Source organism: Poromitra crassiceps, assembly GCF_964638095.1.
Source record: "Poromitra crassiceps genome assembly, chromosome: 10".
Taxonomy (NCBI): Eukaryota; Metazoa; Chordata; class Actinopteri; order Beryciformes; family Melamphaidae; genus Poromitra; species Poromitra crassiceps.
Genome location: NC_139631.1, coordinates 48,646,049 through 48,671,979, shown reverse-complemented (window position 1 = coordinate 48,671,979; position 25,931 = coordinate 48,646,049). Strand labels below are relative to the sequence as shown.

The window sequence follows — 25,931 nt, the reverse complement described above, 5'->3', positions numbered from 1 at the left end:
GATTCTGGGCCAAAATATTTGACTGGTACCCTAAGGCCTACAAAATAACCGTGCAGCCAGAGGCAGAACTCGCCATCTTTGGCTGCTCGGAGTCCTCTCTGAACTTCCCTACAGCTGTGCAGCAATCCCTGACACTGGGGACAACTGTCGCCAAAAGACTTATTTTGAAGGAATGGAAGTCCTCCTCTTCACCTTCTTTCCAGGTGTGACTGATGGACATGGTCTCTGTTATACAGATGGAAAATTCAGGTTCCTGAGAACCAACTCATTTGGAAAGTTCTCAACTATCTGGGATCCGTTTTTAACCTACTTTGACGAGGTTAAGAATGACTAGTGACTGAGGTTAGGGGTGATGGACGGCTTATCCGGCTGGGTTCCCAAGGACCCCTTGTGTAGTATCCCATACGCAATATCTCTTACAAGCACATAAACACCTTATGCGGCTGGTAGCTCCACGTTACAATGCTAAATGTCAAATATGTATGTTTTTTTGTTATTTGTATTATTATTATTATTATTGCTTTCTCTCTCTTCTTTTCCTGTGTCTGAGCCTGTTTGTCTTGTATGTTTATTGTTCTATAAAATATTGAAAATAAAATATATAAAAAAAAAGCAGAAAGATGACATCAGGCTGTGGTTGGAGCAAGCTGCTGATAATCTTGCAGTATTGCTGACCTGCTGGTTGTGTGTCCCGGTGTGCAGATGAATAAATACTCAAGTGCTCCATCCATCTCGACTCTCATGCCATATTTGGGGTCAACACACAGGACAGAGAGTGGTCACTAGTGATGCGCGGGTCAGGTTTTTTTAAGGCCCGCCCCAACCCAACCCGTCATTGGAGCCAGCCCGCCCCGCCCGCCCCGCCCGCCCCGTTAAAATATCTGAAAATTCCGAACCCAGCCCAACCCAGCAGCCCGCAACAGCCAATTTAATGTAATATGTCTCCGGACTCAGGAGGAGCACAGCAGAGCTTCCAAGGTGTGCAGTAGCTAATAACATGTCTCTCTCCCCCCTCTCTCTCTCTCACACACACACACACACACACACACACAGACACTCACATGCTGCCCTGCGCGACAACAGTTGTAGCCTAGGCCTGCTCTGGATGAGTTGCGCTTTCATGTCGGTCTTTCTTCAATTAATCCATGGTCTTCAGATAGCGCGACCGACTACGCTTCCCCAAAGTGCGGATGGCGTGACAGCGCAGTGTTTCAAATGGAGGTAGCAGGTAGAGGTAGGCGCTCTCAATTGGCCATGTTGCAGTAGTAGGCTAAACGTATTAGTGCAGCAGGTGCGCACACGGCTTGCAGATACGGCCAGACTCGCTGTCTGATTTATTTTAATTACCTCATGCGCACTCAATTGTTCACAGCCTACTCACGTTGCAGTAAAGTTGACAAATAGATCACAGTCGAGTCCACAACAGAAAATCTGTGGTGGCATTATATGGACACTTCAAATAATAATTACAGCGAATAATCCTTCCAAAATGTTTGTTTTACCTCATTGAAGCGTTTCTTTACTCCATGTAGGCTATAGAGAGTGCAGCAGGAGTCTGTCTGATTGTGTGTAGCCTACCTACATGTGAGAGAGAGTTAACGTCTTTAAGGTTAATTACTCTGCGTGTTTCATTGCTCTAAATTATTTAATAATGTTGCTTTGTCACGTTCTGAGCCTGCCCCGCCCGCACCCGCGATATTTTCATAATTTGCCAACCCAGCCCGCCCGCGGGGCAGCCCAGCCCGGGGGACCCGACGGGTTCTGGGTGACCCGCGCATCACTAGTGGTCACATATAAATAAATAAAGTCAGCATTGCCTTATCAGGTGCTCTTATCGTGTCTCAGGCTCCTGGCTGGTCGTGACAGATGCTCCATTCCCACCGTTAACTGAACTCTCCTTCAAACCAGGAGTGTGCAGATCCTGAGATACCTAGGTCAGAGAGAATGGAGAGAAGGATTTGGTGGTTAACTGTATCAAAAGCAGCAGACAAGTAAATGAGGACAAGGAGAGAGGAGAGGGATGAGGGCTTAGCAGTGTGTAGGGCCTCAATGATTGAAAGGAGAGCTGTCTCAGTAGAGTGAGAGCCTTGAAACCAGGCTTTACTGCCTTATTGCTTGTTGCTTCTCTTGTTTTCCTGAACCTATATGCTCTGTTATTTTGCACTATGTTGTAACGGAGTCTACAGCACAAGAATTTCACACGTGATACTTGTACTACGGAGTGACAATAAAAATGTTGAATCTTGAATCTTGCATCTTGAATCTTGAACCTGTGACTGACTGGTGAATCAATCTCAACATTGCATTGGTTTGCTGTAGGGTATCTCTCCTTCTCATGCCTCCTCATCCCCAGCTCTGCAGGATTGTGGTTGAGGTAGCCTACTCATGCGTACTTCATACCATACTCAGTGTATCCAACCCAATTTCCCCACACAATCCCACAAAATAACATAACATTACTGGCACAGAATTAAAAAGAGGTATAGCAGCATCGAGCTTTCAAACCCTGGCGGATGTAATCGATGAAGACTTTGGTAGGTGGCTTTGGAATGTCTCTGCAACACTTGTACGACTCTTGCTTGGGACTTTTTTCCCGGGGCTCACATGGGGGCCTTGGTTATTTATGGAAGGGGTCACTGGAGGAAAATAGGGGACGGTGATGCTTTTAAAAATTTAGTCTCAGGGAGGGTACACTGTTATTAATTTTGAGTCCAGAGAAGGGTCATGCACATTTTAATGGATCAAATATTTATTTATTTATTTATTTATTTATTTATTTATTTATTTATTTATGCATTTCGGAATTAAGCAAATACACAACACCCCAACAACACCCCTCCCTCCCCTGGGACCGGTGTATCGTTCTCATGGAAGAAATAAAAGACTCAAAGCCATCCATATAGCCTACGAGCGAACTAACAAGCAACAGCTGGAAGAAAGGGAAACGCGGGGGCAAGGCACCCAAAGTTCATTTATAATAAACACTGGTTATCACATCATTGTTAATACCCACATATTGTCAGTTTCAATGCATGATGATGTCAGTTTGTCTATAATTAATGCTTGCAGCTCGTCACTCAATGTAGGGAAATAAGGCTTGATGACTGAACTTCTCTTACATTTCCAAGGAAGAAAAACAACACCTGAATATGTCAGGGAAAAACTGTTAGAGTGCAGAAACACCTGTTGGATGAGCCGTGGATGCCGGCGGCAGTACAAATCAATTGGGCAACTTTGATGATATTTCATCTGCGCATTGAAGCCACATGGGCTCTATTCTCCCACAGGCCATCGGCGCTATTATGGGCCTTAACCGCAAAAAAACGTGCCTTGCGCCTGTTTCGGCAAGATAGCAATAGGCTTTAGGCTGCCAAATGCGCTTTAGGCCGAATGGGCGTGGCGCAGTCCCAAAGTGGGCATGTCGGCGCTAAATACCAGCCTAGTGATATCTTGGGACCCTTGCCTACATTTAGCGCTTTGCGCTTTTGAAAAGCAGGCCTATTCTTTGCCTTCACTGCTTCTTCTCTGCCACCCTTCTCTCTCTCTCTCTCTGAGTTCCCAGCATGCATTGTGTTTCTTCATTTCGCTACTAAATAGCCACCAAATGAGCCAAAATAGATATAAAAGGTAGTTCTAAATTAATGTGTAATGGTAACACAGCCTGCCATTGTCAACATTTCAATATTGGACCAAATAAAACATGAAATGAAAACACCACCCTATGTGAAACATATATGTCCTCCTGGGCATATATATACCCCTTGTCGAGTTAACGTGATTTAGAGAAGTAACAGCGGAACGCGCTTCGGAACGCGCTTCTAATGGCATCTGCTATACTGTGATGTCCCTCCAATAACTTGGCCCTATTTCACATTTAGTTTTACAATAAAAACACATTTATGCAATGACTTGACATAATGTAGGGTATATTTATGTGCATCATCCTTCCTGCAGCAGGCGAGAGAAAATGATATCTTTCTGGACAAACTTTCACCAATCTAATAGGCTATATTTTTCTAGCTGATGCATAGAACATTATTTTCACTTTGATCTTGCTATAGTGTAGCGTATTTACATGCTTGCAGTATTGAAACTGCAGTTAGATTGGTTTGAGAAGCATAATAATATGGAATAATAGCCTATAATGCAGACAGACAGGCTGGATGAAGGGAGGGGGGGGGGGGCAGAGCGTTTGGCTTTCGTCTGGTTTTGCGGGATCACTGGAATTGGAGCTAAAAAGGCAAGCGTGCGATTCGTTTATTGCACTTATCCAATGAGCATGACGGTGCATAATTTTACGCCTAAAAGGCGTGGTTGTAATGCTTTGGGCTGCATCTAGCGCCAGCACGACGATATCAAGTGCGCCTTTCCACGCCCACTGCTTTGATCTGCGCCTGCCGCTCGGCCTAGAAACTGCGCCGATGCAACGATAGGGGCCCATGGTCTCCCCCCGTGCGTAATTGTGCAGCGCCAGCTGATAGTGGCTGCGTTTCCCAACAAAGAAGCTTCTCAAGGAGCTAAGAAGCTTCTTAAGGAGTTAAGAAGGCTCCAAAGAAGTGTTTCCCAAACGCCTTCTTAACAGCCTTCTTAACACATCGCTAAAGAAGGCTCTTAAGAAGCATCTTAACTGGAGCTGTCCACCATCTTGGTGCTGAAAACAAATCAATCGATGCCAGGCTAATCGATTGTTCCACATAATGACATGCTCCCAAATTAAGTGTTGATGTAACAAGTGGCGTCCTGCTCACCCCCATCAATAAATAACACTAAAAATGAACAAGCAGGGAAACGAGGCGCCCGAATGCGATTATAATACTAACTGCGGGCTGAATCCCATTTCCCTGCTGTTCTGCCTATACCTATTCCAAGTAGGATAACGTTATGTACCATTAATTTGCAATGTGTATGTAATGTGCTAAACAAATTAAATAGCCTTGCTCGCATTGCCCATTACAAATATTAAACACCAGGTTCCCCCACAAAAGTATCATTACACACGCAGAAGAATATCTGAAAACGTCAACTAACTGACGCAAATAATGACCAATGACCTGGATAAAAGTATCCCTAAGTTGGAAAGTGGCTATATTTGTTGATGTGCCCCGCAGCATTGTTTGTGTGTGTGCATTTGATGGGGATGAACTACTGTATCTCATACTGTTTGTGCATGCAAATGTGGGATGGTTGTAGAACAAGAGATCTTAATCTTTTTTAATTCAAGGCCCACTTCTGATTGTTAAAACATTTCTGAGGACCACCTTCCCAAATAAATGATAGGTTATCATTGTGATATATTGATGTGAGAGGTCCTCTGCGGCCCACTAGATGGTACTCTGAGGCCCACCAGTGGGCCACGACTCAGTGGTTGAGAAACACTGTTGTAGAATAACTTAATCGTGGTCATGTTAAACTTTATTAAACATTATTTATTTCAGACATGGACTGCAGTTCAAATTGCTTTATATACACAGCATACAACAAAGGGTAAAGTAGGAGCGAGAAAAATTGCGAAACACTACAGAGCAGCATCACAATTAAAATTAAAATGTAAGCGACCTTGGGTTCTGTGAAAGGTGCTATATAAATCCACAACATTCTTATTATAAAAAGAATCCATTCTGATTAGAGGAATATAGTCTACAGTAAAACATTTAAAACACAAGTAACCATATTACATAGAGGGGAGATTTTCAAGTGTTCCCCAATTTTAAACACTAAAGGGTGCATGAAAGAAAGGAAAAAGGGAAAAACACAACAGTGGACTATATTATTATGTCCTTTTGCCTGACATGGCTGAATCTGCGAGTGTTTCGTCGTTAAGAAGGTGTTAAGAATGCGCCAGACCCTTCTTACAAAACCTTCTTAACGAAAGATCATCTTAGGCTAAGAAGCAATCGGGAAACGCGTTAGCTTCGTTGACTTCTTACGGGAGCCTTAAGAAGGGTCAAAGAAGCTTCTTAGCGCTAAGAAGCTTTTGGGAAACGCATGCCTTCTTAACGAAAGATCAACTTAGGCTAAGAAGCTATCGGGAGCTTCTTTGACCCTTCTTAAGGCTCCCGTAAGAAGCTTCTTAGTGCTAAGAAGCTTTTGGGAAACGCAGCCCTTCAGTGATGTCACATGTATGCTTCTTTTCCCCCTCAGAATTCTGACTTTAATCTCAAAATTGAGACTTTATTTTCAGAATTCCGCCTTTATTCTCAGAATCCTGATTTAGTTATAATCTCAAACATTTTCATAAAAAAGTCACTATCTGATAGTGAGCCCATTGACAGTTTTGATCTCACCTGCAATTACCACTCATCGCCATCGCCACCCAAGAGAACAAAACTGAAATTTTAGAGATGATCACTTTCACTTTAAACTCAGAACAAAACAAACAAAAAACAAACAAAAACGCAAGTGACCCTAATCATCTTTGCTAGTTTTAAATTGTGTGTGAAAAAAAAAAAAGTGTTTTTCTTTTGTTTTTGTTTTTTGAAATTTCAGTCGACCCTATTTAAATTTCAGGTGACCCCACTTAGGGTCGCGACCCTAAGGTTGGGAACCACTGCTTAGCGTTTAGAGAAGGGACTGTGGAGGGTAACTGGTAACTCTGTTACAGTTAGATGACACAGTCCCAAAAGGGGCTACCTTCTCTTCTCTTCCTCTGTTTTTTTAACCATTTTTAGCAGTTCATCATATCTGCTGCTCCATCTCTCAGACAGAGTGCTGAGAGTGCGCTCTGCCAGTGCTCTGAATAACCGAATGCCGTATTCCAACAGCGCTTCCAATTTACGAACGGTCCAGTTTGTGCGCTCTGGGTTGTAAAAAGTATACATGCTGCCAGGGAGTTTTTACAATTGATTGATTGATTTAATTTATTTGGATATAAAAGACAGCAAAAATCCAAGGGATGTACATGTGAAAGTGCAGACACTTATTTCCAACATGATCCCTGGTCTAAAAAAAAAAACAGGACATACATTTCCCAGTACCCCCTGTAGTCCTTCAAAGTACCCCTAGGGGTCCTAGTACCCCATTTGAGAAACACTGGATACATGGCATGCTATTTCTGGATGTGTGGATGAGGGAAGCAGAGAAGTCATGTTTCCCACGGAGCCTGAAGGCATCACGCTGACAGGCTGACGTGTTGGGTTTCAGCAGGAGGGGGCGGGGCCAAGGGTTGCTCAATATGGCTGCGCCCTGCGTCGAATAACAAGTGTGAAGAAAGGTAACGTTAACCCGCTTTACTTTATAAAGACACGTGTATGTCTCTCAGCTGTCTGTCTGTTAACTGTCTGTCTGTTAGCTGTAATACCTGTCTTTCTTTTTGTCTGTTAACGGTCTGTTTCTCAGCTGTCTGTCTTTCTTTTTGTCCGTTTCTCAGCTGTCTGTGTGACTGACAGCTCAAATGCTAGCAGGTTAGCTTAGCAGTCTGTAGCTAACGTCTGAAGTTGATTGATCTGCCAACATGAGAGTCTGTTGAAATGGCTTCACACCAACAGTCTGCTAACGGGTAGCTAACAGCCAGCTAGCAGCCTGCTAAGAGCTAGCATGACCTGCTGACTGACTGGCAGGTTATATAATCATGATTAATGACTGACAGAAACAGTCATGCACGATAATAACAACAACCCGCTCAGAAAATACTAAACACTACTGTCAAAAATACTTAATGTTACAGTCAGACGTGGAACCAGTGGTGGGCACTGAAAATCTATACTCAAGTGAAGTGAAAGTACAATTACTGCGATAAAAAAGGACTCACACTAGTTGTGTGTGTGTGTGTGTGTGTGTGTGTGTGTGTGTCCTCATAAAATAAACCATACATTAACACATATAGATGACTGTAGAGTTTAATGTAACAGCCAGCAGAGCAACACAAAACTACATGTCATCATCAGATCTGCTTCAAGCTCCACCCACACTGCAGTCCAGCTCAATGAATTCCTGATCATATAGGAGAAATGTTATCTGTTTTAGGACTGTAACTCATGTTATATTATATACTGTAAAATAAATCCCATAACAATATGAAGTGATCTGTCCAATCCGAGTGTTTAAAGTTGTAAATCACATGTAGGGTCGAACATCATGGCATGTGGCCATTGGGAAACATTTTGGAACTACATCTGAATACTTCTGCTGTGGAAAAGATGCATCAAAAACATTTAGGATGTCACAGATTCACACTGAAAAACACTTAGAAACAAATGGATCTCAAGAATACAGAGGGATTGGTTCACATTTTAATATATTTGGCTCCTTAGCAGTCGTTACGTAGCTAGCTAGTAGCTAACTAATTAGTTTGCTACCTAACAAACTTACTCCTAATTTCAAGCTGCTGTTATTGTGGTTGTTGTTCATGATAATTTGATGTCTGTTTGGTGTCTCTGAAATCACTGTTATGTGTGGAAGTGAATTAGTTTTATTTATCTAATCCTCCAGGCCGAGCATAGTATTCAAAATTATGCCATGACAGCTAGTCAAAAGTGACATCAAAACATCTTGATCGCCCCCTGGTGAGTGGATGCAGTGTAGGTCATAAGTCACCCCCCCCTCCATGTTAGCGGATGGTACATGAGCCAAACTAAAAAAAATCAAAGTACGTCAGATACATTTTTCTGACCACTCAGGCCACAACAAAATATTTTGTTTGTCTGAGGGAAAGGTTCTATGGTCTCTCCTGATTCTGAACCTAGCTGAACCAAGAAGAAACTAGTTTTATTTAAGGATTTTCGAAACGTCTATGGAAAAGGTGTGGTGGATGAAATCCCTTAGGTCGAATGCTGAACCCGGAGTGTCTTTAGCGTGTCTTTGGCACTCTATAAAAAATTGGCAAGACGTCATGATTGACAGCTGTGACAGCTGCTCTCAAACCTCCGTCAGACGCGGGACAGCTAAGGGGGCGTGTCCCATGGGCCACCATCTACTGCAGGGGTGGGCAACTCTTTTTCATGGGGGGCCACATGAGAAACTCAGATTGTTGCCGGGGGCCGAACAAATATTGTCATGCTGTAACCCATGGATGGGTAACTTTGATGATAGAGAGGGCCACAAAAAATGTCCTCGCTACCAGGTTTTGCTGAGGGCCGAACGGCGCCAGCGCGAAAAATGTGGTGCATTTGAAGCCAGGTTTAGAGGAATAACTAATTTTAAATGAACAGTTTATGTCATTATTCAGTCTTAACCACCAATATTTGATGCTTTTCTCACTCACTCCTATGTGACCACCTGCTCTCTGCAGGGCTTGAAATTAACTTTTTTGACCACCTGCCAATATGGCTGCTAGATTTTAAAGTTACCAGCCAATTAGAATTTCCACTAGCTGAAATGTTTTTCTTGAAATAAATCAGAATATGAGTGGGTTAATTTAAGCATAAGTATCAGTAAGTGTCCCGGGATGATCAAAGCCTGTGTTGAGGGTCACACGAACAAAAATGCAGTCTTGAAGCTAAATAAATCCAAAACCAATGAGTTATTTGAGTTATTTAAATTTCTACTTCAATGTAGCCTTTTAGTCATAAAGATTATTGAAAGATATTCCATATTCCAGACTGAAATGCTATAACAGAAGTAGAGTATTGGCCAGAATATGACATGAACATGTGGACACTTATTCAGCGGGTATCTTGCATGTTGCGTTCAGGTGCACTGTGTGTGTAATTTTTTTTTTTTTTTTTTTTTGCAATTCCATCGCGGGCCACACAGGTGGCGCCCGCGGGCCGGATTTTGCCCATGTGTGATCTACTGCATGGACTCCGTTTCCAAATGACATCACACAAGCAAGATGGCAGCTCGTGGAAACAAGTTATTTTGGCTTCAATTTTGCATAGCAGTAGGAAGTGGAGACATGTCGGCCATCTTTTATACGGTCAGTGGTGATGTCACAGTGATCAGAAAGCATCAGTCATATGAGGAAACATCAGGACAGAGAGGTGGCTGTGCAATGTGAAGGAGCCTGGATCTCAGATCTGCTCCTAGTATTCCTGCTGAGTCTGCGTCACGGTAGGCAGGCTGCTGTAGATCACGCTCCAGTACCGCACGTACTCCTGCCTCAAGTCATACCTGGAGAGATTATTATTATTATTAATATTATTATTATTATTGTTGTTATTGTTATAACAGTTAATAAAAAATAACAGGTATCTACGTTTGTATTTTCATCCTTTTATATTATATATTGATGTCTTTATATTGTAAAAATCACTCCAATAATGTTTTTTTATGTGCATTCCATGGAGTATCAAACAGGTGTTGTTTATTGATTCTAAGAATGGCATTTACCTGTTTTTGCAAATGAACTTTTCTATTATTATTTTGAGGAGCAAGTTGAAGAAGAAGAAGAGGAATACATGATCCATACAGGATCCATCAGCAGAACTGCCCGGACAAAATATCTTGAAAATAATGTAACCCACACAGTACAATGCCTGATGAGGCATCAGCATGAAATAGTAGAGCAGAACAGAATAGAATAGAGTAGAGCAGAGCAGAGCAGAGATCAGAGCTGAGTAGAGCATAGCCTCAATGCAAGACTCATCAGTCATTCTTCCTTCTATCGTCTCGGATGGGCGGCTCCGATATATCCACTGCAAGATCGGCTAAATGGCTGCACGCGATATACACGTTATCAATCACAATCAAACTGTACCCACCTCTGTTGTTATCCAAGATGTGGGTGCCATGGCATTGCCAAATAGTGTATAGTTTCCAATACTGAGCCCTTATTCACATGCCAGAGCTGATGCTCAAAATTGTAAAGTGCAGTATACACCCTCGCAACCACTGAGCACCGAACCGAGTTGAGTTGAGTTGAACCCGAAATGAAGTCTGTGTTTAAGCTTAAACCTCCGCACTGGCGTAAGGGCTCGGTATTGGAAAAGACGCACTATTTGGGAATGCCATGGCACCCACATGGTGGGTAACTCTTGGATAACAACATTGTCTCAGAGGTGGGTACAGTTTTATTGTGATTGATAAAGTGTGCGTGTGCGTGCAGCCATTTGAGGCGACCTCCCATCCGAGCCGAAGACGGAAGAATGACTGATGAGTCTGGCGTTGAGGCTAAGTAGAGCAGAGTAAAGCAGAGCAGAGTAGAGTTGAGGACCTGACAGAGGACTTGTTGATCTTGTTGTTCAGCAGCAGGTACGGCTGGTGAGTCCTGCTGAAGACTGGCCAGGGTGCCGGGACTCTACTGTCGCCTTTACTGGGGTCTCTGTTCACACACACACACACACACACACACACACACACACACACACACACACGCACACGCACACGCACACACACACACACGCTGAACTACCTGAACGTCCTCCCATCCACAACCTCAGCCAGCCGCCAACCTTCATGGAGGTACTAGCAGCTGTCTGTGAGTTAAAAACACCAAGGGCTCTATTCTCCGCCTGGCCTTAGGCGCTAAACTGGCGTTAAACTAAAAAAAAACATGCTTTGCGCCTGCCTACCCGTGACTCGGGAAGATAGCATCATGTTTTTAGGCCCCGAAATGCGCTTTACGCTGAAGAGGCGTGGCGCAGTGCCAGAATAGGCCAGAATGGGCGTTTCGGCCTTAAATACCAGCCTAAAGCGATCTTCCCAACTGGCGTTAATTTAGCGCTTAGCGCCGGCTCCCCTACCGAACGCCACACACAGACTCTCCCAGAATGCATTGAGGCTTAATACATTTTGACAAGAAAAAGCTACCAAATCAGCCTAAGTAGGCTAAGTGGTAGATAGAAATAATATTTATGTTAACACAACATGCAATTCTAGAACATTTCAATATTGGACAAAATAAAACATAAAAATCAAAACACAACCCTATGTGAAACATACATGTAATCCAGGTCGTATATATATCCGTCGCAAATACAACATGTTATAGTCGAGTGACAACCGTAACACGGTTGTACTGTGATGTCCGCTCCAACAAGACTTAGCTTACTTGACACGTACTTTTTCAACAAAAACACATTTATGCCATGATTTTACATACCGGTAATGTATATTTATGTCGCATCATTTAGCATGTGCTGTGATGTGCAGGAGCAGCAGGTAGCCTACAAGTTATAAAACTACCTGCCCTGAATGAGCCGAGTGGGGGTGCTTATTCACTATTGTGAAAGTTATGTGTTTACAACATATAAAGATCATGGAAGTGGATGGTATCAGGAATGTCACCGATAGTTAACGTTCTTGTACAGGGAGACCATCAGCCCGGCTGAACAGATCTGTATTTGCCTGTAGGTTGAATCGTTTTATTCAGGCTATGATCTGTGATGTGCTGAGATATCCAAATTGGCATGAAGAGATGACAGCATGCAGCCGCAACCGGACTGGATCGAGTGGATCAGAGCTTGGAAAGGAAGAATGTGATTGCTTCACTGTAGATCGCCAATGGCCAGTAGCGGAGCGTACGCCGGGGCAGAGGGTGCGGCCGCCACGGGCCCACTCGTCAGGGGGGCCCATCAAAAAAAAAAAAAAAAAAAAAAAAAAAAATTGCAGGCCAGGCCACCTGGCTGGCAACCTGTGTTTTTATTTTTCTTCTTCAGAACAAGCTTGTCTGTAAAGTGGCTTCACTGTAGTCTTTCTTGGACATAATATTACTTGGCTCAATGAGTGACAAATTGTGTTTTTGGATATAGGGGCTATCAGCTATTTTACAGTTGTGACTTAAAATGACTTTATTTAATAAAGTCAGTGGTGTGAGTCTGAGAGGAATTCAATCAATAGACAATAACATTGGTGTGTTTAAAATGAGATATTCCACTAAATATGGCTAAAACCGATTCAAACATGCAAAAAAGGCACATTTTTCTTTGCGGCCTGGCAGGCCCGGTTCTACGGGGGTGCAAAAGCATGCATTGCACCCGTATTTGTCTGCATGCTCAGTTGAAAAGTAAAAAAAAAAAAAAAAAAAAAAAACTTTTTTTTATAAATGCTACAGCTGCACACTTACTGTTTAAACTTGAATTATAGTTGTTTTTCTTTGTTCTTTGATGTGATTTTATGGCTTTTTGGCACCTATATGTAACCTTTTAAGGTTGAGATAATTGTATTATCATTATATGGTCCAAATATTTCAGTAAAGCACTTGAAACACTTGAAATATTCTTGCTTGGGTGGTATCATTCTACTTGAAATGATGGTCAAATGCATTATTTTTAGTAAAATAACATGTCAAATTTTTGACCCCTATAGGAGTGGGCCCGGCCTTCGGCCGGGCATCTGCACCCCTTCCTATCTAGGATGCACCCCTAGTCATCTTGTTCTGGAACCGGCCCTGCGGCCTGGCCTGGCCTTCAAAAAAAAAAAAAAAAAAAAAAAATTTTGATGGGGCCCCCCTAAGAGCTTTGCCCCCTCTGGGCTGATAGGGTCGCTCCGCCCCTGCCAATGGCCACAGTTGTGAATAATTGTACGCTTAAAAAGGCGTGGTTAAATGGTTAGTGCTGGCTTTAGCGCTGAGGAAAAATTTGAGAATGCGCCTGACCACGCCCACAAATAGCGCTAGGCCAAGCTATAAACACAAATTTAAGGCCAGGGAACAGATAGAGCCCCAAGTCCCTTGGCACTGACAGCATCACCTACCAAACTACTGAAGGAGGGAGAGTACCTCTGCACAAGAACTCTCCATCAGTATATTGTAAGTAAGTAAGTACATTTTACTTGTATAGCATTTCTCCCAGAGAGTCCTCACAAAGTGGTTCACAGGTTAAAATACATACAGAAAAAACAGTCAATCAATACAAATAAAGTGTATACGGAAGTTCAGAAAGGAAGACCATGGCCCTTTCTCAATAAGGGTTCTTGTGTGTTCTTGTGTTCTTGTGTCCCTGTGAAACGTCATCAGTCGCAGCCCAAGTACTGTTCCAATGCAAAGTTCACATTTACTGTAGCTAAGAACGCTTAAAATTCCCGGAACTGTTCTAGACATGCCGACTTTACTGAGGATGCTCTGGTTGGTGACTTGTGTCAACTTGGCAAGGCACGTATGTCGCCAATAGGACTCCTGCTTATGTGTTATTATTCTGATTTGTGATGTGAATTGACTGTGGGATTGTTTACCTGTAATGTGGGCAGTGACTTGAGTTACATGGGTTGGGTTTGGATGGACTGGGGGGGGGGAGGAAAAGAGTGTCACAAGATTGTTCCCAGGTGCAAAGCGTCAGCTGATTGCAGTGGGCAAGGTGCCGCACATCAGCTGATTACAGTGGGCACACCCGCTGTGTGCTGAGCTGGCCAGCTGATTGGCTGGCGGCGGCGACACGGCAGGATTTAAAGCTGGTGTTTGGAGAGGCCGGGGAAAAAAGGCACTGGACGGACGGGAGAGAGCAGACCTCTGGCAGATGGACGAGGCGAGGGCCCGATCGACACCTGACCGGCCAGTGGGGAGAAGCCGAACCACCGAGAGCACAACATACAACGCCCGCTATTTTCCTGATAAAGGAAAGTAGGACGCCTGCCATCACTGTGTGAGTGAGTCTGCTACTTTATTGTAATCAGCCACTGATACCTGTGTGTTGTGTTCGTCAGCTGGACCCGCGCCGCCCCCGGACCCGTCATCGCCGCCTGATTGGGAGTCAGGAGAGGCCGCAGACTCGGACCTGTGGATCATCGGACCCACCTCAACATAGCCTACATACAACGCTCACTATTTCCTGTGAAAAGGAAAGTTAAATGGCCGTCTGCCTATAATAGCCTACCTGTGTTCCCCCCTGTTGAAAAGCGCTGTTTATTGATTCAAGCTTTGCTGTGTCCCGCCAGTGCCTGAGCCGGATCGGACGGACTGCGCAGGCCAAGTGTCTTCCCCCGTGACCAGTGGACCCGCCTCACGTCACCAAGGACGCTTTTGCTGGACTGAAACGCTTGTATCAGACTGTGTCCATTGGGAAGGGGTGAGGTGGACAAACCGTTTTTTAATTCTCTCGGCCGGAGGCCTCCGACCGAGAGCGGACCTCAAATCTTTAACCTTATACAGTCTAACTACCATTTGAGCACTGTGAGGCTCTATGTGTATTGCAGCCGGCCAGTAGCACTCGCTCAGTTTTATTAGCAGTTTCCCCTTTAATCCATAGAGGCTAATAGAGTCCCAGTGTGTTTTCACAGTGTGTTTTGGAAGAAACATTCCCGTAGTGATTCCTTAGCTGTATTGTGTGAAATCCTTACAAACCCTGTAGTGGTTTTCTTAGATTTGCTGTGAGTACATTTTGGTCTTTGTAGACCTTGCTGTGTTTTTCATAAGTGTGCCGTGTGCTGTCACCCCGTGACCCTTTGCAGTGATTGCCTTTTCACCATTAATACTCTTGGCCATAGGGAGAAGGAGGGGTTAACTCTCACCCGAACTGCAGTGCCCTGGTGGCGGGGGCTACCACTCTAGTGTCTGATCAGTGGGTTCTTTTGGGAGGGAAACTGTATAAGAATGTATTGTTATTTATCATGCTGTTTCTAATTGTTCATTTTTGTAATAAAGTGTATATCTTTTTATAAATACCTGACTCCGGCCTGTTGTGTGTGTGTGTGTGCCATTTGGGGGATCAAAGAGTATTTTTACTCAAGTGTCTGTAACCAAGGTGGGCGTTGCCCGTGACACTTTTTGGCGTAGTTCGGCAGGATCCCCCTACACACACGCTCAACATGTCTGTTGAGGGTACAGAGAGTGTTGCTGGCCCCTCTAACGCTGCTCCAAATATTGTTAATCATGTTATGATACCATGGTACATGGGTGGGCCGTGGCTCCCTACATTTGAAGGAAAGGCTCAGGAGAAGGTTGGGGAATGGCGGGCTAAAATTGAAATGTTCATACGGGCTCAAGGTCTCCAAACGGCACAAAAAGTAGACTTTATATTGAGCGCCCTGGGAGGGGAGGCTAAACGTGAAATACTGCTGGTCCCCCTAAATGAGCGAGACACTGACACGAAAATATTGGATTTTTTGACTTCATTATATGGCAGCAGCCAATCTTTGGCCACACTGAGGGCTCAGTTCTATGAGTGCAGGCAGGGCGCAGAGGAGGAGATGGGTGTTTTTATTCTCCGTTTCCGTGAGCTCTATCACAGGTGGCAAGCAGAAGGACCACAAGACGCAGAGGCCGAGGAACTACTGAGGACACAGTTCATCAGGGGACTACAAGAGAGTTCTATGAAACAGGAGCTGAAGCGCCTCCTCCGTCGCACGTCAGGTATGACTTTCGCTGCCATCTGCACCGAGGCGAAAATCCTGGAGAAGGAGCAGATGAAAGATTGGGCAGAGTCGCGTACCTGCCGCGCCTACAACACCGGGCCCTCACAGACACTCCCACCAGCCATGCCTACACGCCCAGCAGCAGCCCCACAGGCTCACCTGTCTGCTCTGCCCCCACACTCGTCAGTGCTCCCATCTTCCCCAGATATAGAGACATTGTTGGAGTCCCTGCGGGCGGAGCTCCGAAAGGACCTCAAGGACCAGATCTCCACCTTAGGAACTTCTCTTGCAGCGGAAATGCGGGTTCAAATAGCCAACCTTTCCCTGGGGCCAGCGGAACAACCTGTATGGGCCCATAGTCGACAAGCGGGTCCCTCATTTCAGCAGAGGTCCCGTAGACCACCCCCTGAGTCACCTAGAGATCGATTTCAGTGGGACCCCCAAGGCCGGCCCATATGCTTGGAGTGTGGGCAAGCAGGCCACACTCGCCGGTTCTGCCCCAGGCGACGCAATGGACCCCCGGATTTTTAGTCTCCTCGGTTGCTGTAGGGCAAGCAGTCGAGGAGGGGACCCAGACCACACCCCCAATAAAGCCCTCATTGATCGGGACGTGCCCAAAAGTGGACATCATGGCACAAGGTAAAAATATTCCTTGTGTCTTAGATACTGGTTCACAAGTTACACTGTTCAGCTATTCCTTGTTTCAACGGTATTTTGGAGAAGGACTGGTCCAAGGAGAGATTCCCTGGCTCACGCTGAAGGCGGCAAATGGACTCAAGATTCCATATATCGGTTATGCGCTCTTGGACTTTGAGATCAATGGAGTGAAGGTAATGGGGAAAGGGGTGGTGGTCGTTGAAGACTCGTGCCTGAACTCTGATTGTGGCATATTGGGGATGAACATTATTGGGGACTGTTGGCGGAGCCTTTTCCAGGATGGCCACCCTGGGGAGGCAGCCTTTAAATCTTCGCTGCCCTCTACTGTTAGTGCGGCTTGGGCAAAGGCTTTCGCTGTTTGTCGGCGGGTGGTCCTGGCTGAACCTGACATTGAGCTGCATGGGGTCGCAAAATTGCCCCGTCAGGCTCCCGTAGTGCTCCCCCCAGAGACTGAAATGATAATCTGGACCCAGGTGCCTCAGGCGGTTGCCAAGTCAGACTGCTGTGTCATGGTGGAGAACCTCCAAAGCGAAGACCAGGAGTGGCGTGTGGCCAGAACGCTGAGTTGGGTAAGAGGAGGGAGGGTACCGGTTCGAGTGTGTAACCCTCATCTTTTCTCCATAGAGCTCCCCCAGCGTCGTGCCCTCGCTACGGTGTCCCAGGTGGATCCCCAGGCAGTACGGACCCAGGAAGAGCTGGTGCTGACCTCCACTGGCCCGTCTGAAGTGGAGGTAGCGGTGAGGAGAGTAGAAGGCGCCCCAGTCCCAGGTAACGACCCGCCGCTGGAGCATCCAGCCCTGTCCTTACAGGGGGACCAATTGACCCGGGATGAGCAGCAGCAGCTAACAGAGTTGCTGCAGAAATGGACCCAGGTTTTTGCTGCCAATGACGATGATTTTGGTCACACGAACGCTGTCCTACACCAGATCCCTACAGGTGACGCGCCGCCAGTGCGTCAGAGACACAGGCCGGTCCCACCAAATCAGTACAGTGAGCTGAGAGCCCTGTTGAAAGGTATGTTGAAAGGTATGACAGTGGAGTGGTAAGGGAAAGTGCCAGCCCTTGGGCTTCACCTGTAGTGCTGGTAAGAAAAAAAGATGGATCCTGGCGTTTTTGTGTGGATTATCGAAAACTTAATGCTGTCACTCATAAAGATGCCTTCCCTCTACCCAGGATTGAGGAGTCCCTCACACACCTTAAGGAGTCCGCCTGGTACTCCACGCTCGATCTGGCTAGCGGGTATTGGCAGGTCGAGGTGGATCCGCGGGACCAAGAAAAGACGGCCTTCACGACACCAGTGGGCCTGTACCAGTTCGAGCGGATGCCCTTCGGCCTGTGCAATGCCCCAGCCACCTTCCAGCGGCTCATGCAGCGCTGTTTGGGGGGACAGGTAAATGACTTTCTGTTGATCTACCTGGACGATGTTATCGTGTACTCACCCTGCTTCAACAGCCATCTTCACCATCTAGAGCAAGTGTTTGAGAGGCTGTACAGACATGGACTGAAGTTGCAGCCCCTCAAGTGTCACTTGTTCCAGAAGGAAGTCAAGTACCTTGGACATGTGGTCAGCAAGAAGGGGGTGGCCACGGACCCGGACAAGACCGCAGTGGTACATGATTGGCCAGTCCCCCAGACAGTCACGCAACTCAGGTCCTTTATGGGATTTGCGGGATATTACCGCCGCTTCATCCCTGCCTTTTCTTGTGTGGCAGCGCCCCTCAACGCCCTCCAGCAGGGTACTGCGGGGAATAAAGCAGCCAAAATTCAGTGGTCCCCCAAGTGCCAGCATGCATTTGAGGAGCTTAAACGTGCTTTGATACAGGCTCCAGTGCTGGCCTACGCTGACTTTGGCCTGCCGTTCCTGTTGTACACAGATGCCAGCTTGGAGGGGTTGGGCGCCGTGCTGTCACAGGTACAAGGGGGGAAGGAGCGGGTGATTGCGTATGCCAGTCGGAGCCTAAACCCCAATGAAAAGAACGATCGGAACTATAGCTCATTCAAGTTAGAGCTGCTGGCTTTATTCTGGGCGGTGACAGAGAAATTTAAACACTACCTGTGGGGCGCTGATTTTACAATCTTTACAGACAATAACCCGTTGGTACACCTGGGGACAGCCAAGCTGGGAGCGGTTGAACAACGGTGGGTGGCTCAGCTAGCTGACTTCACTTTCACAGTAAAATATCGACCAGGTACAGCAAATCGGAACGCGGATGTCCTGTCCCGGCTCCCGGGGGAGGTGAAGGTTGCAGCGGTTCAGGCGGTGCCCCCAGAACAGGAAGGTCTAGGAGGGGTGGGGTTGCAGCCTGGTCCAGAGCTCAACTCGAAGTCATGGCTAGAGCACCAGCAGAAGGACCCAGACCTGAGCCAGGTGAGCAAACTGAAAAGTGAGGGGTTAACCATTGCTCAGCTGCGACAGTCTGTGTCTCCCCAGGTGCGGCAGTGGTTACCAGAGTGGGATCGGTTGGAGCTACGTGGAGGAATCCTGGGCCGCTGCATCCAGGAACTGGACACTGGCCAGCTGGCGTTTCAGGTGGTTGTCCCAGCCCAGTGTGCTCGGGGGCTGTGGGAGGATTACCACCAAGCGGCGGGACATGCTAACAGCGAGAAGGTCCTGAGCATGCTGCGCCGCCGGTTTTACTGGCTACGGATGGGTAAGGATATCAAATCCTGGACAGCAGAATGCCCTCAGTGCATCGTAGGGAAAGCTGGTCCCGAGGTGAGAGCTCCCCTCCAACCGATCACGTCTAGCTACCCTTGGGAGGTTGTGGCCCTGGATTATTTGTCCTTGGGAAGGGCAGCAGACACTCACCCATATGTCCTTGTCATGACCGACCTGTTTTCTAGGTACGCCGTGGCCGTGCCTACCAAGGACCAGACCGCCCAGACGACTGCTAAGGCGTTATGGACATCTCTCATTCAGCCGTTCGGCTGTCCGGAGCGGTTCTTGTCGGACCGTGGGGGGGCTTTTGAATCTGAGTTGATGCACCAACTCTGTGGACTTTATGGCTGCATAAAGAGCCGTACCACCCCGTACCATCCACAAGGTAATGGTGCCTGCGAACGCTTCAATCGCACCTTGTTGTCTCTGCTGGGCTCGCTCGCTGAGGATGTGCAGGTACGGTGGAGGGAGAAGTTGCCAGCATTGGTACAGGCATACAACAACACTGTACATTGTAGCACTGGTCTGACGCCCTACTTTGTACTTTTTGGCCGGCATGCTCGATTGCCTGTTGATCTGTGCTTAGATGTTGTTCCCCCACAGGAGAAGGGGACGCTGGAGGGGTGGGTCGGCACTCATCACCGGACGCTGGTTGAAGCCTACAGAAGAGTGCGAGCCCACACCCAACAACGGCAGGAATGGGACCGAGCTCGGTATGACAAAAAGACTCGTGCACTTCCCCTGTTGCCTGGGGAAAGGGTACTGATCAGGAATTTCAGGCGGAGAGCCCGGGGCAAGTTGGCACCCCATTGGGTGCCGTCTCCATATACTGTACTTGCGCAGATACGGCCGGGCCACCCTGTGTACAGCATCCGGCCTGAGGGAAAGGAAGGACCAGTCCAGACGATGCACCGCAACAACCTGCGACCCTGCCCTGCAGGACTGTGGATTGGACAAACTGAGCCTGAGGTGTGTACCCCCGGAATTGATTCTCCGCCTAACCAACCTGTATTTTTGTTGCCTTTTGCCCCTGTAGTACCGTTGGCCCCCCGGGTCGCTGTAGAGCCTGCCATTCCTGACCCGGTGCCTGAACCCAACCAAGTTGTTGAACCAAATCAGGTCCTAGTTCCGTTGGAACCTGAGCCTCAGGTGGGGGGTGGGCCAGACGAGGGACAGGAGCCTGTGCGACGGTCACATCGGAGTAACCTTGGTGTGCAACCCCAAAGGTATCGGGACTAAGGGGATGGTCGGGACGACCACCGCTAAAGGGGGGGGGGAATGTCGCCAATAGGACTCCTGCTTATGTGTTATTATTCTGATTTGTGATGTGAATTGACTGTGGGATTGTTTACCTGTAATGTGGGCAGTGACTTGAGTTACATGGGTTGGGTTTGGATGGACTGGGGGGGGGGAGGAAAAGAGTGTCACAAGATTGTTCCCAGGTGCAAAGCGTCAGCTGATTGCAGTGGGCAAGGTGCCGCACATCAGCTGATTACAGTGGGCACACCCGCTGTGTGCTGAGCTGGCCAGCTGATTGGCTGGCGGCGGCGACACGGCAGGATTTAAAGCTGGTGTTTGGAGAGGCCGGGGAAAAAAGGCACTGGACGGACGGGAGAGAGCAGACCTCTGGCAGATGGACGAGGCGAGGGCCCGATCGACACCTGACCGGCCAGTGGGGAGAAGCCGAACCACCGAGAGCACAACATACAACGCCCGCTATTTTCCTGATAAAGGAAAGTAGGACGCCTGCCATCACTGTGTGAGTGAGTCTGCTACTTTATTGTAATCAGCCACTGATACCTGTGTGTTGTGTTCGTCAGCTGGACCCGCGCCGCCCCCGGACCCGTCATCGCCGCCTGATTGGGAGTCAGGAGAGGCCGCAGACTCGGACCTGTGGATCATCGGACCCACCTCAACATAGCCTACATACAACGCTCACTATTTCCTGTGAAAAGGAAAGTTAAATGGCCGTCTGCCTATAATAGCCTACCTGTGTTCCCCCCTGTTGAAAAGCGCTGTTTATTGATTCAAGCTTTGCTGTGTCCCGCCAGTGCCTGAGCCGGATCGGACGGACTGCGCAGGCCAAGTGTCTTCCCCCGTGACCAGTGGACCCGCCTCACGTCACCAAGGACGCTTTTGCTGGACTGAAACGCTTGTATCAGACTGTGTCCATTGGGAAGGGGTGAGGTGGACAAACCGTTTTTTAATTCTCTCGGCCGGAGGCCTCCGACCGAGAGCGGACCTCAAATCTTTAACCTTATACAGTCTAACTACCATTTGAGCACTGTGAGGCTCTATGTGTATTGCAGCCGGCCAGTAGCACTCGCTCAGTTTTATTAGCAGTTTCCCCTTTAATCCATAGAGGCTAATAGAGTCCCAGTGTGTTTTCACAGTGTGTTTTGGAAGAAACATTCCCGTAGTGATTCCTTAGCTGTATTGTGTGAAATCCTTACAAACCCTGTAGTGGTTTTCTTAGATTTGCTGTGAGTACATTTTGGTCTTTGTAGACCTTGCTGTGTTTTTCATAAGTGTGCCGTGTGCTGTCACCCCGTGACCCTTTGCAGTGATTGCCTTTTCACCATTAATACTCTTGGCCATAGGGAGAAGGAGGGGTTAACTCTCACCCGAACTGCAGTGCCCTGGTGGCGGGGGCTACCACTCTAGTGTCTGATCAGTGGGTTCTTTTGGGAGGGAAACTGTATAAGAATGTATTGTTATTTATCATGCTGTTTCTAATTGTTCATTTTTGTAATAAAGTGTATATCTTTTTATAAATACCTGACTCCGGCCTGTTGTGTGTGTGTGTGTGCCATTTGGGGGATCAAAGAGTATTTTTACTCAAGTGTCTGTAACCAAGGTGGGCGTTGCCCGTGACACGTATCCCAGCATTCATTTCGGCATACGCGGAGACAGAACGCAGCAGAGAAGACGTCATAAGCTCCGGTAAGTTTTTTACAATTTAAAGTTTTATTTCATCACTAAATTAATTTCTGATTAATTTTGATGGCTACAAGCAGGGTAGTAGGTTTCAATAATTGCCACTTTCCGAACATTTATGGTGAAAAATTGAGCAACAAAAAAGCTCCAGAGCACAAACTGGCTGGCAACAGCAAGCTAATGCAGCCTGGGTAGGTGGCTTGCTAGCCCGGCCAATCTGCTCATAGACCCCACTCCTAACTCTTGATTTTTCGACATGGATGGATTGTTACTAGGTTGTTCAACCCATTCTGTTATACTTCTAAGTGTTTTAGCAAATTTAAAAAGCTTACTCGGCTCTCTGTATATGGATGAAGCTATGAATGCTGAACTCCATTTAAAAAGTGACTAGTTTAAGGTGGCTTTGAATATTGGCAAATGATGAACATTACACCTTGGAGAATATGAATTCAGTTATGGTATGAATAGTCTACTGGTAACTACGGTGCCCACTTTAAAGGCAAGCAGCACCAAAATGTCAACTAGCTTACTTCCTACTGGTTAGCCCATTGGCTCCGCCGGCCAGTATGCTGCTAGAAGACCGGTCTTGTTTACACACAATTTGGCATAACCAGACCAAAGCAAGTCGTCTGCCTCCCTCCCTCCCTCCATGCGCGCTCCTACCCTTCAGTGAAATTTGCCGATTGATGTGTTTGGTTGTGTCAAACTTGTCTGCCTCTTAGTTCCCCAGATTGGTCACTTTTGTCCACATATGATCATATCGGCTATTTGGTTGATTAGCCTCTCGTGTAAGGTGGTTGCCCATCTCTCAGGTTCTAATTATGCGCATTTGCATTCATTCGCTAATTAAATATGAATCCATAGTAAACGTTAACCTTGCTTGCAAGATGGATAACCTCGCGAGATCAAAAGAGATTCTCTCGACGTATCCATCTTGTCATGCACAGGCAGTTAAGATGATTGGTCGAACCATGCCGGCCCGACGAATCAGCGGCAGCCGTAGGCGGGCTGAGGCTCGTCTGGGCAAGTAGTGGGTACATGGTCTTTGTAGTTCTTTTCACTCGTCAACATGGCTGCCGCCGCGGAAGTGACAGGCAGTCTGAATGAAATTGAATGTAACGTTCCCAATTCTATGTATTCAATTCTAAAAAACGACCCTCAACATTTGGGAAGGCTAAGCCACACAACTAGTTCGTTATAATCTAACTAAATGCTTCGAAGGTGACTTTACGACTGTGAGGACTCAATCAATGAATACCACGGAGATCAGACAGGCACAGGCACCTTCGGCGATCTGATTGGTTGAAGTTAACACCCACCAGCGGTGATAGACAGATGGGTCATCCAATCACCTGCCAAGTAGCTTGGAAAAAGTGCCCGCCTCCGTCAGCGGGTCTGGTTACTGCATTCCCAGATCGACTGGTTTAGTGAAATGTATGTGGAGCTATACCGTCCATCTGGCAGCGTCAGGTTAAGTAAACGTCATTCTCGGAGTAAATCCCCACACCGAGTTACTTCCTTGTTTGCCTGTAAACAGCGCTTCCGCTGTACACAGCACATGTGCTGTATGTCACGCATGCCTGGTGGCCATGTTTGGAAAGTAATTTCGGCTATCTATTTACCTTAAAAATATATAATTTCTTCGCATTTTGGATTAATATTTCATCGCGTGGTGAGTACCCGAAGCACAACATGTATTTTGGCGCTGTTAGATGTGTGTTTTTGGTGATTTTGAATGGCTGTACCATTAGCCTCCATTCTATGGTAATACTAACTAACTTGATGACTGTAGCTCACTGTAAACTGTGCGGAGAGTGAAGGTAAAGTGTATCTTGGTTATGTATGGGGAATATGGCAAATGAGCGAAACTCCCGAAAAGTTGGCGTATCCCTTTAACTGTGAATTTCTTTAACGGGGCGTGATTGTTAACAATTTTCATAAAATAATCCATAAATACATTCAAAGAAATTTCAGCATCATCAACAGCACACACATTGGCCCAGTTAATATTGTTAACTCATTGAATGCCAGCCACTTTTAGAGAACGGACGCTCCCAGTGCCAGAGTTTCAGAGCGTTTTCAGTGATTTCTCGAGGCCCACAGAATATTGTGTGATATTACTATGTAAACACCGAACACGCACAAAGAACGAGGAGACTCTATTGTATCATCAGCAAAAAAAAGTTTATTGATACCATTTTCCGTTCTTTAGTTATGAGCCGGAGAAGATAGGTTGTTTTCAGCAAAAACCGGCGTTTCAAATTAGAAGCTGAGATATTCAGCCTTTTGTAAAATGAAGCATTTCAAGCACATTCATTGACTCTGAAGCTAATATTTTCTGATGTAGTGACGTGGTGTGTAGTTGTGTGGTGCCCTGCGTGCCCCACCCCCCTCTCCCCCCCCTCAGCTGCAAACTCCTCCCCACACTCACACAGCCTCACGCACCCAGCGTCTATTTTCGGAGTGCTCCGTTTTTGTGCGCCGGCTCCCAGCGCAACACGGAAAAGCCAAACCGGACTGCTGAGAATGGTTTGGCCCTTCGGCGTCGGGTGCTGCTTTTCTGGCGGCTAATCGTGTGGAGAAACTATGCAGACAGACAGACAGAGGCAGAGGGGCTCTGTTGTGGGCGCGGATTGACTGCTGTTCGCAGCCAACGTCAGCTCCAGCCAGAGCAATCTATATGGCTCTGGCTGCAGCATGCATCGGTTTCTCTTTCATCACGGGGCTTTTTCCTGCTGTTTTCCTGACCTTTCTCTAATCTGGAGAGCACTGTCGCCACCTAATGAGTCTGTAAAATAGGTTATACACCTTCAATAGCTACAATATTTGTACAGGAGATGCCTGAGGCTTTGATCCACGTCCCACCGTCAAAAAACGCAATTGACGACAATCGTCGTCATTGGCACTCTACGTTAGTATTCGAATTGACGACGATTGTCGTCATTGGCACTCAATGAGTTAAGTGCATTGAGAAAACCCTCTTGAGTAAATGTCTGATATTGTGATAACAATTTTGGGACTGGCCATGGGTAGTTTGGTTCTCAGGAGACAGCTATGATATTGTGGTCGCTGAAACCAACAGGGACAGAAACATGTGTGGAGCACATATCTGGAGTGTTAGTGTAGATATGATCAATGCATTTTGAGGATTTGTCCCCAGTATTATTTGCGGAGATTCTTGTTTGTTGGAACATTAATTGAGCTAATCCACAGCTATCAGCCATGGATCTTAAGCCTATTCCTCAGAGAACAACCATCAGACAACCGATCAATATTGAAATCACCCAGCAAGTACACTCTATTTTCCTGCACTTGAAGCCATACTGCCTCAATATTATTTACCATAAAATCATTCCTTTGTTTAACAGGTAAATGTTCACATATAAAGATAGCAACTCCGCCACCAAACCTATTTCTGTCATTTCTGTATATTGAAAAGCCATCAATCAACTACAGAATTTTCAAAAGAACAGTCTAAATGGATCTCAGAAACAGCAAGAATATCTATTTTGTTTGA

General features: G+C 46.5%; 1 protein-coding gene across 1 annotated transcript in view; it reads right to left on the bottom strand.

Annotated features, from left to right (window-relative positions):
* Positions 1-9,959: 9,959 nt before the first annotated feature.
* LOC310784494 (bile salt-activated lipase-like) overlaps positions 9,960-25,931 on the bottom strand; it is a gene marked incomplete at both ends in the record, with an annotated part of 61,891 nt that continues 45,919 nt past the window's right edge. Inside the window, 2 exons of the mRNA XM_083645480.1 lie at positions 9,960-10,047; positions 11,090-11,197. Of these exons, the coding sequence (XP_083501606.1) occupies positions 9,960-10,047; positions 11,090-11,197 (196 nt within the window). The remainder of the gene's footprint in view (positions 10,048-11,089; positions 11,198-25,931) is intronic.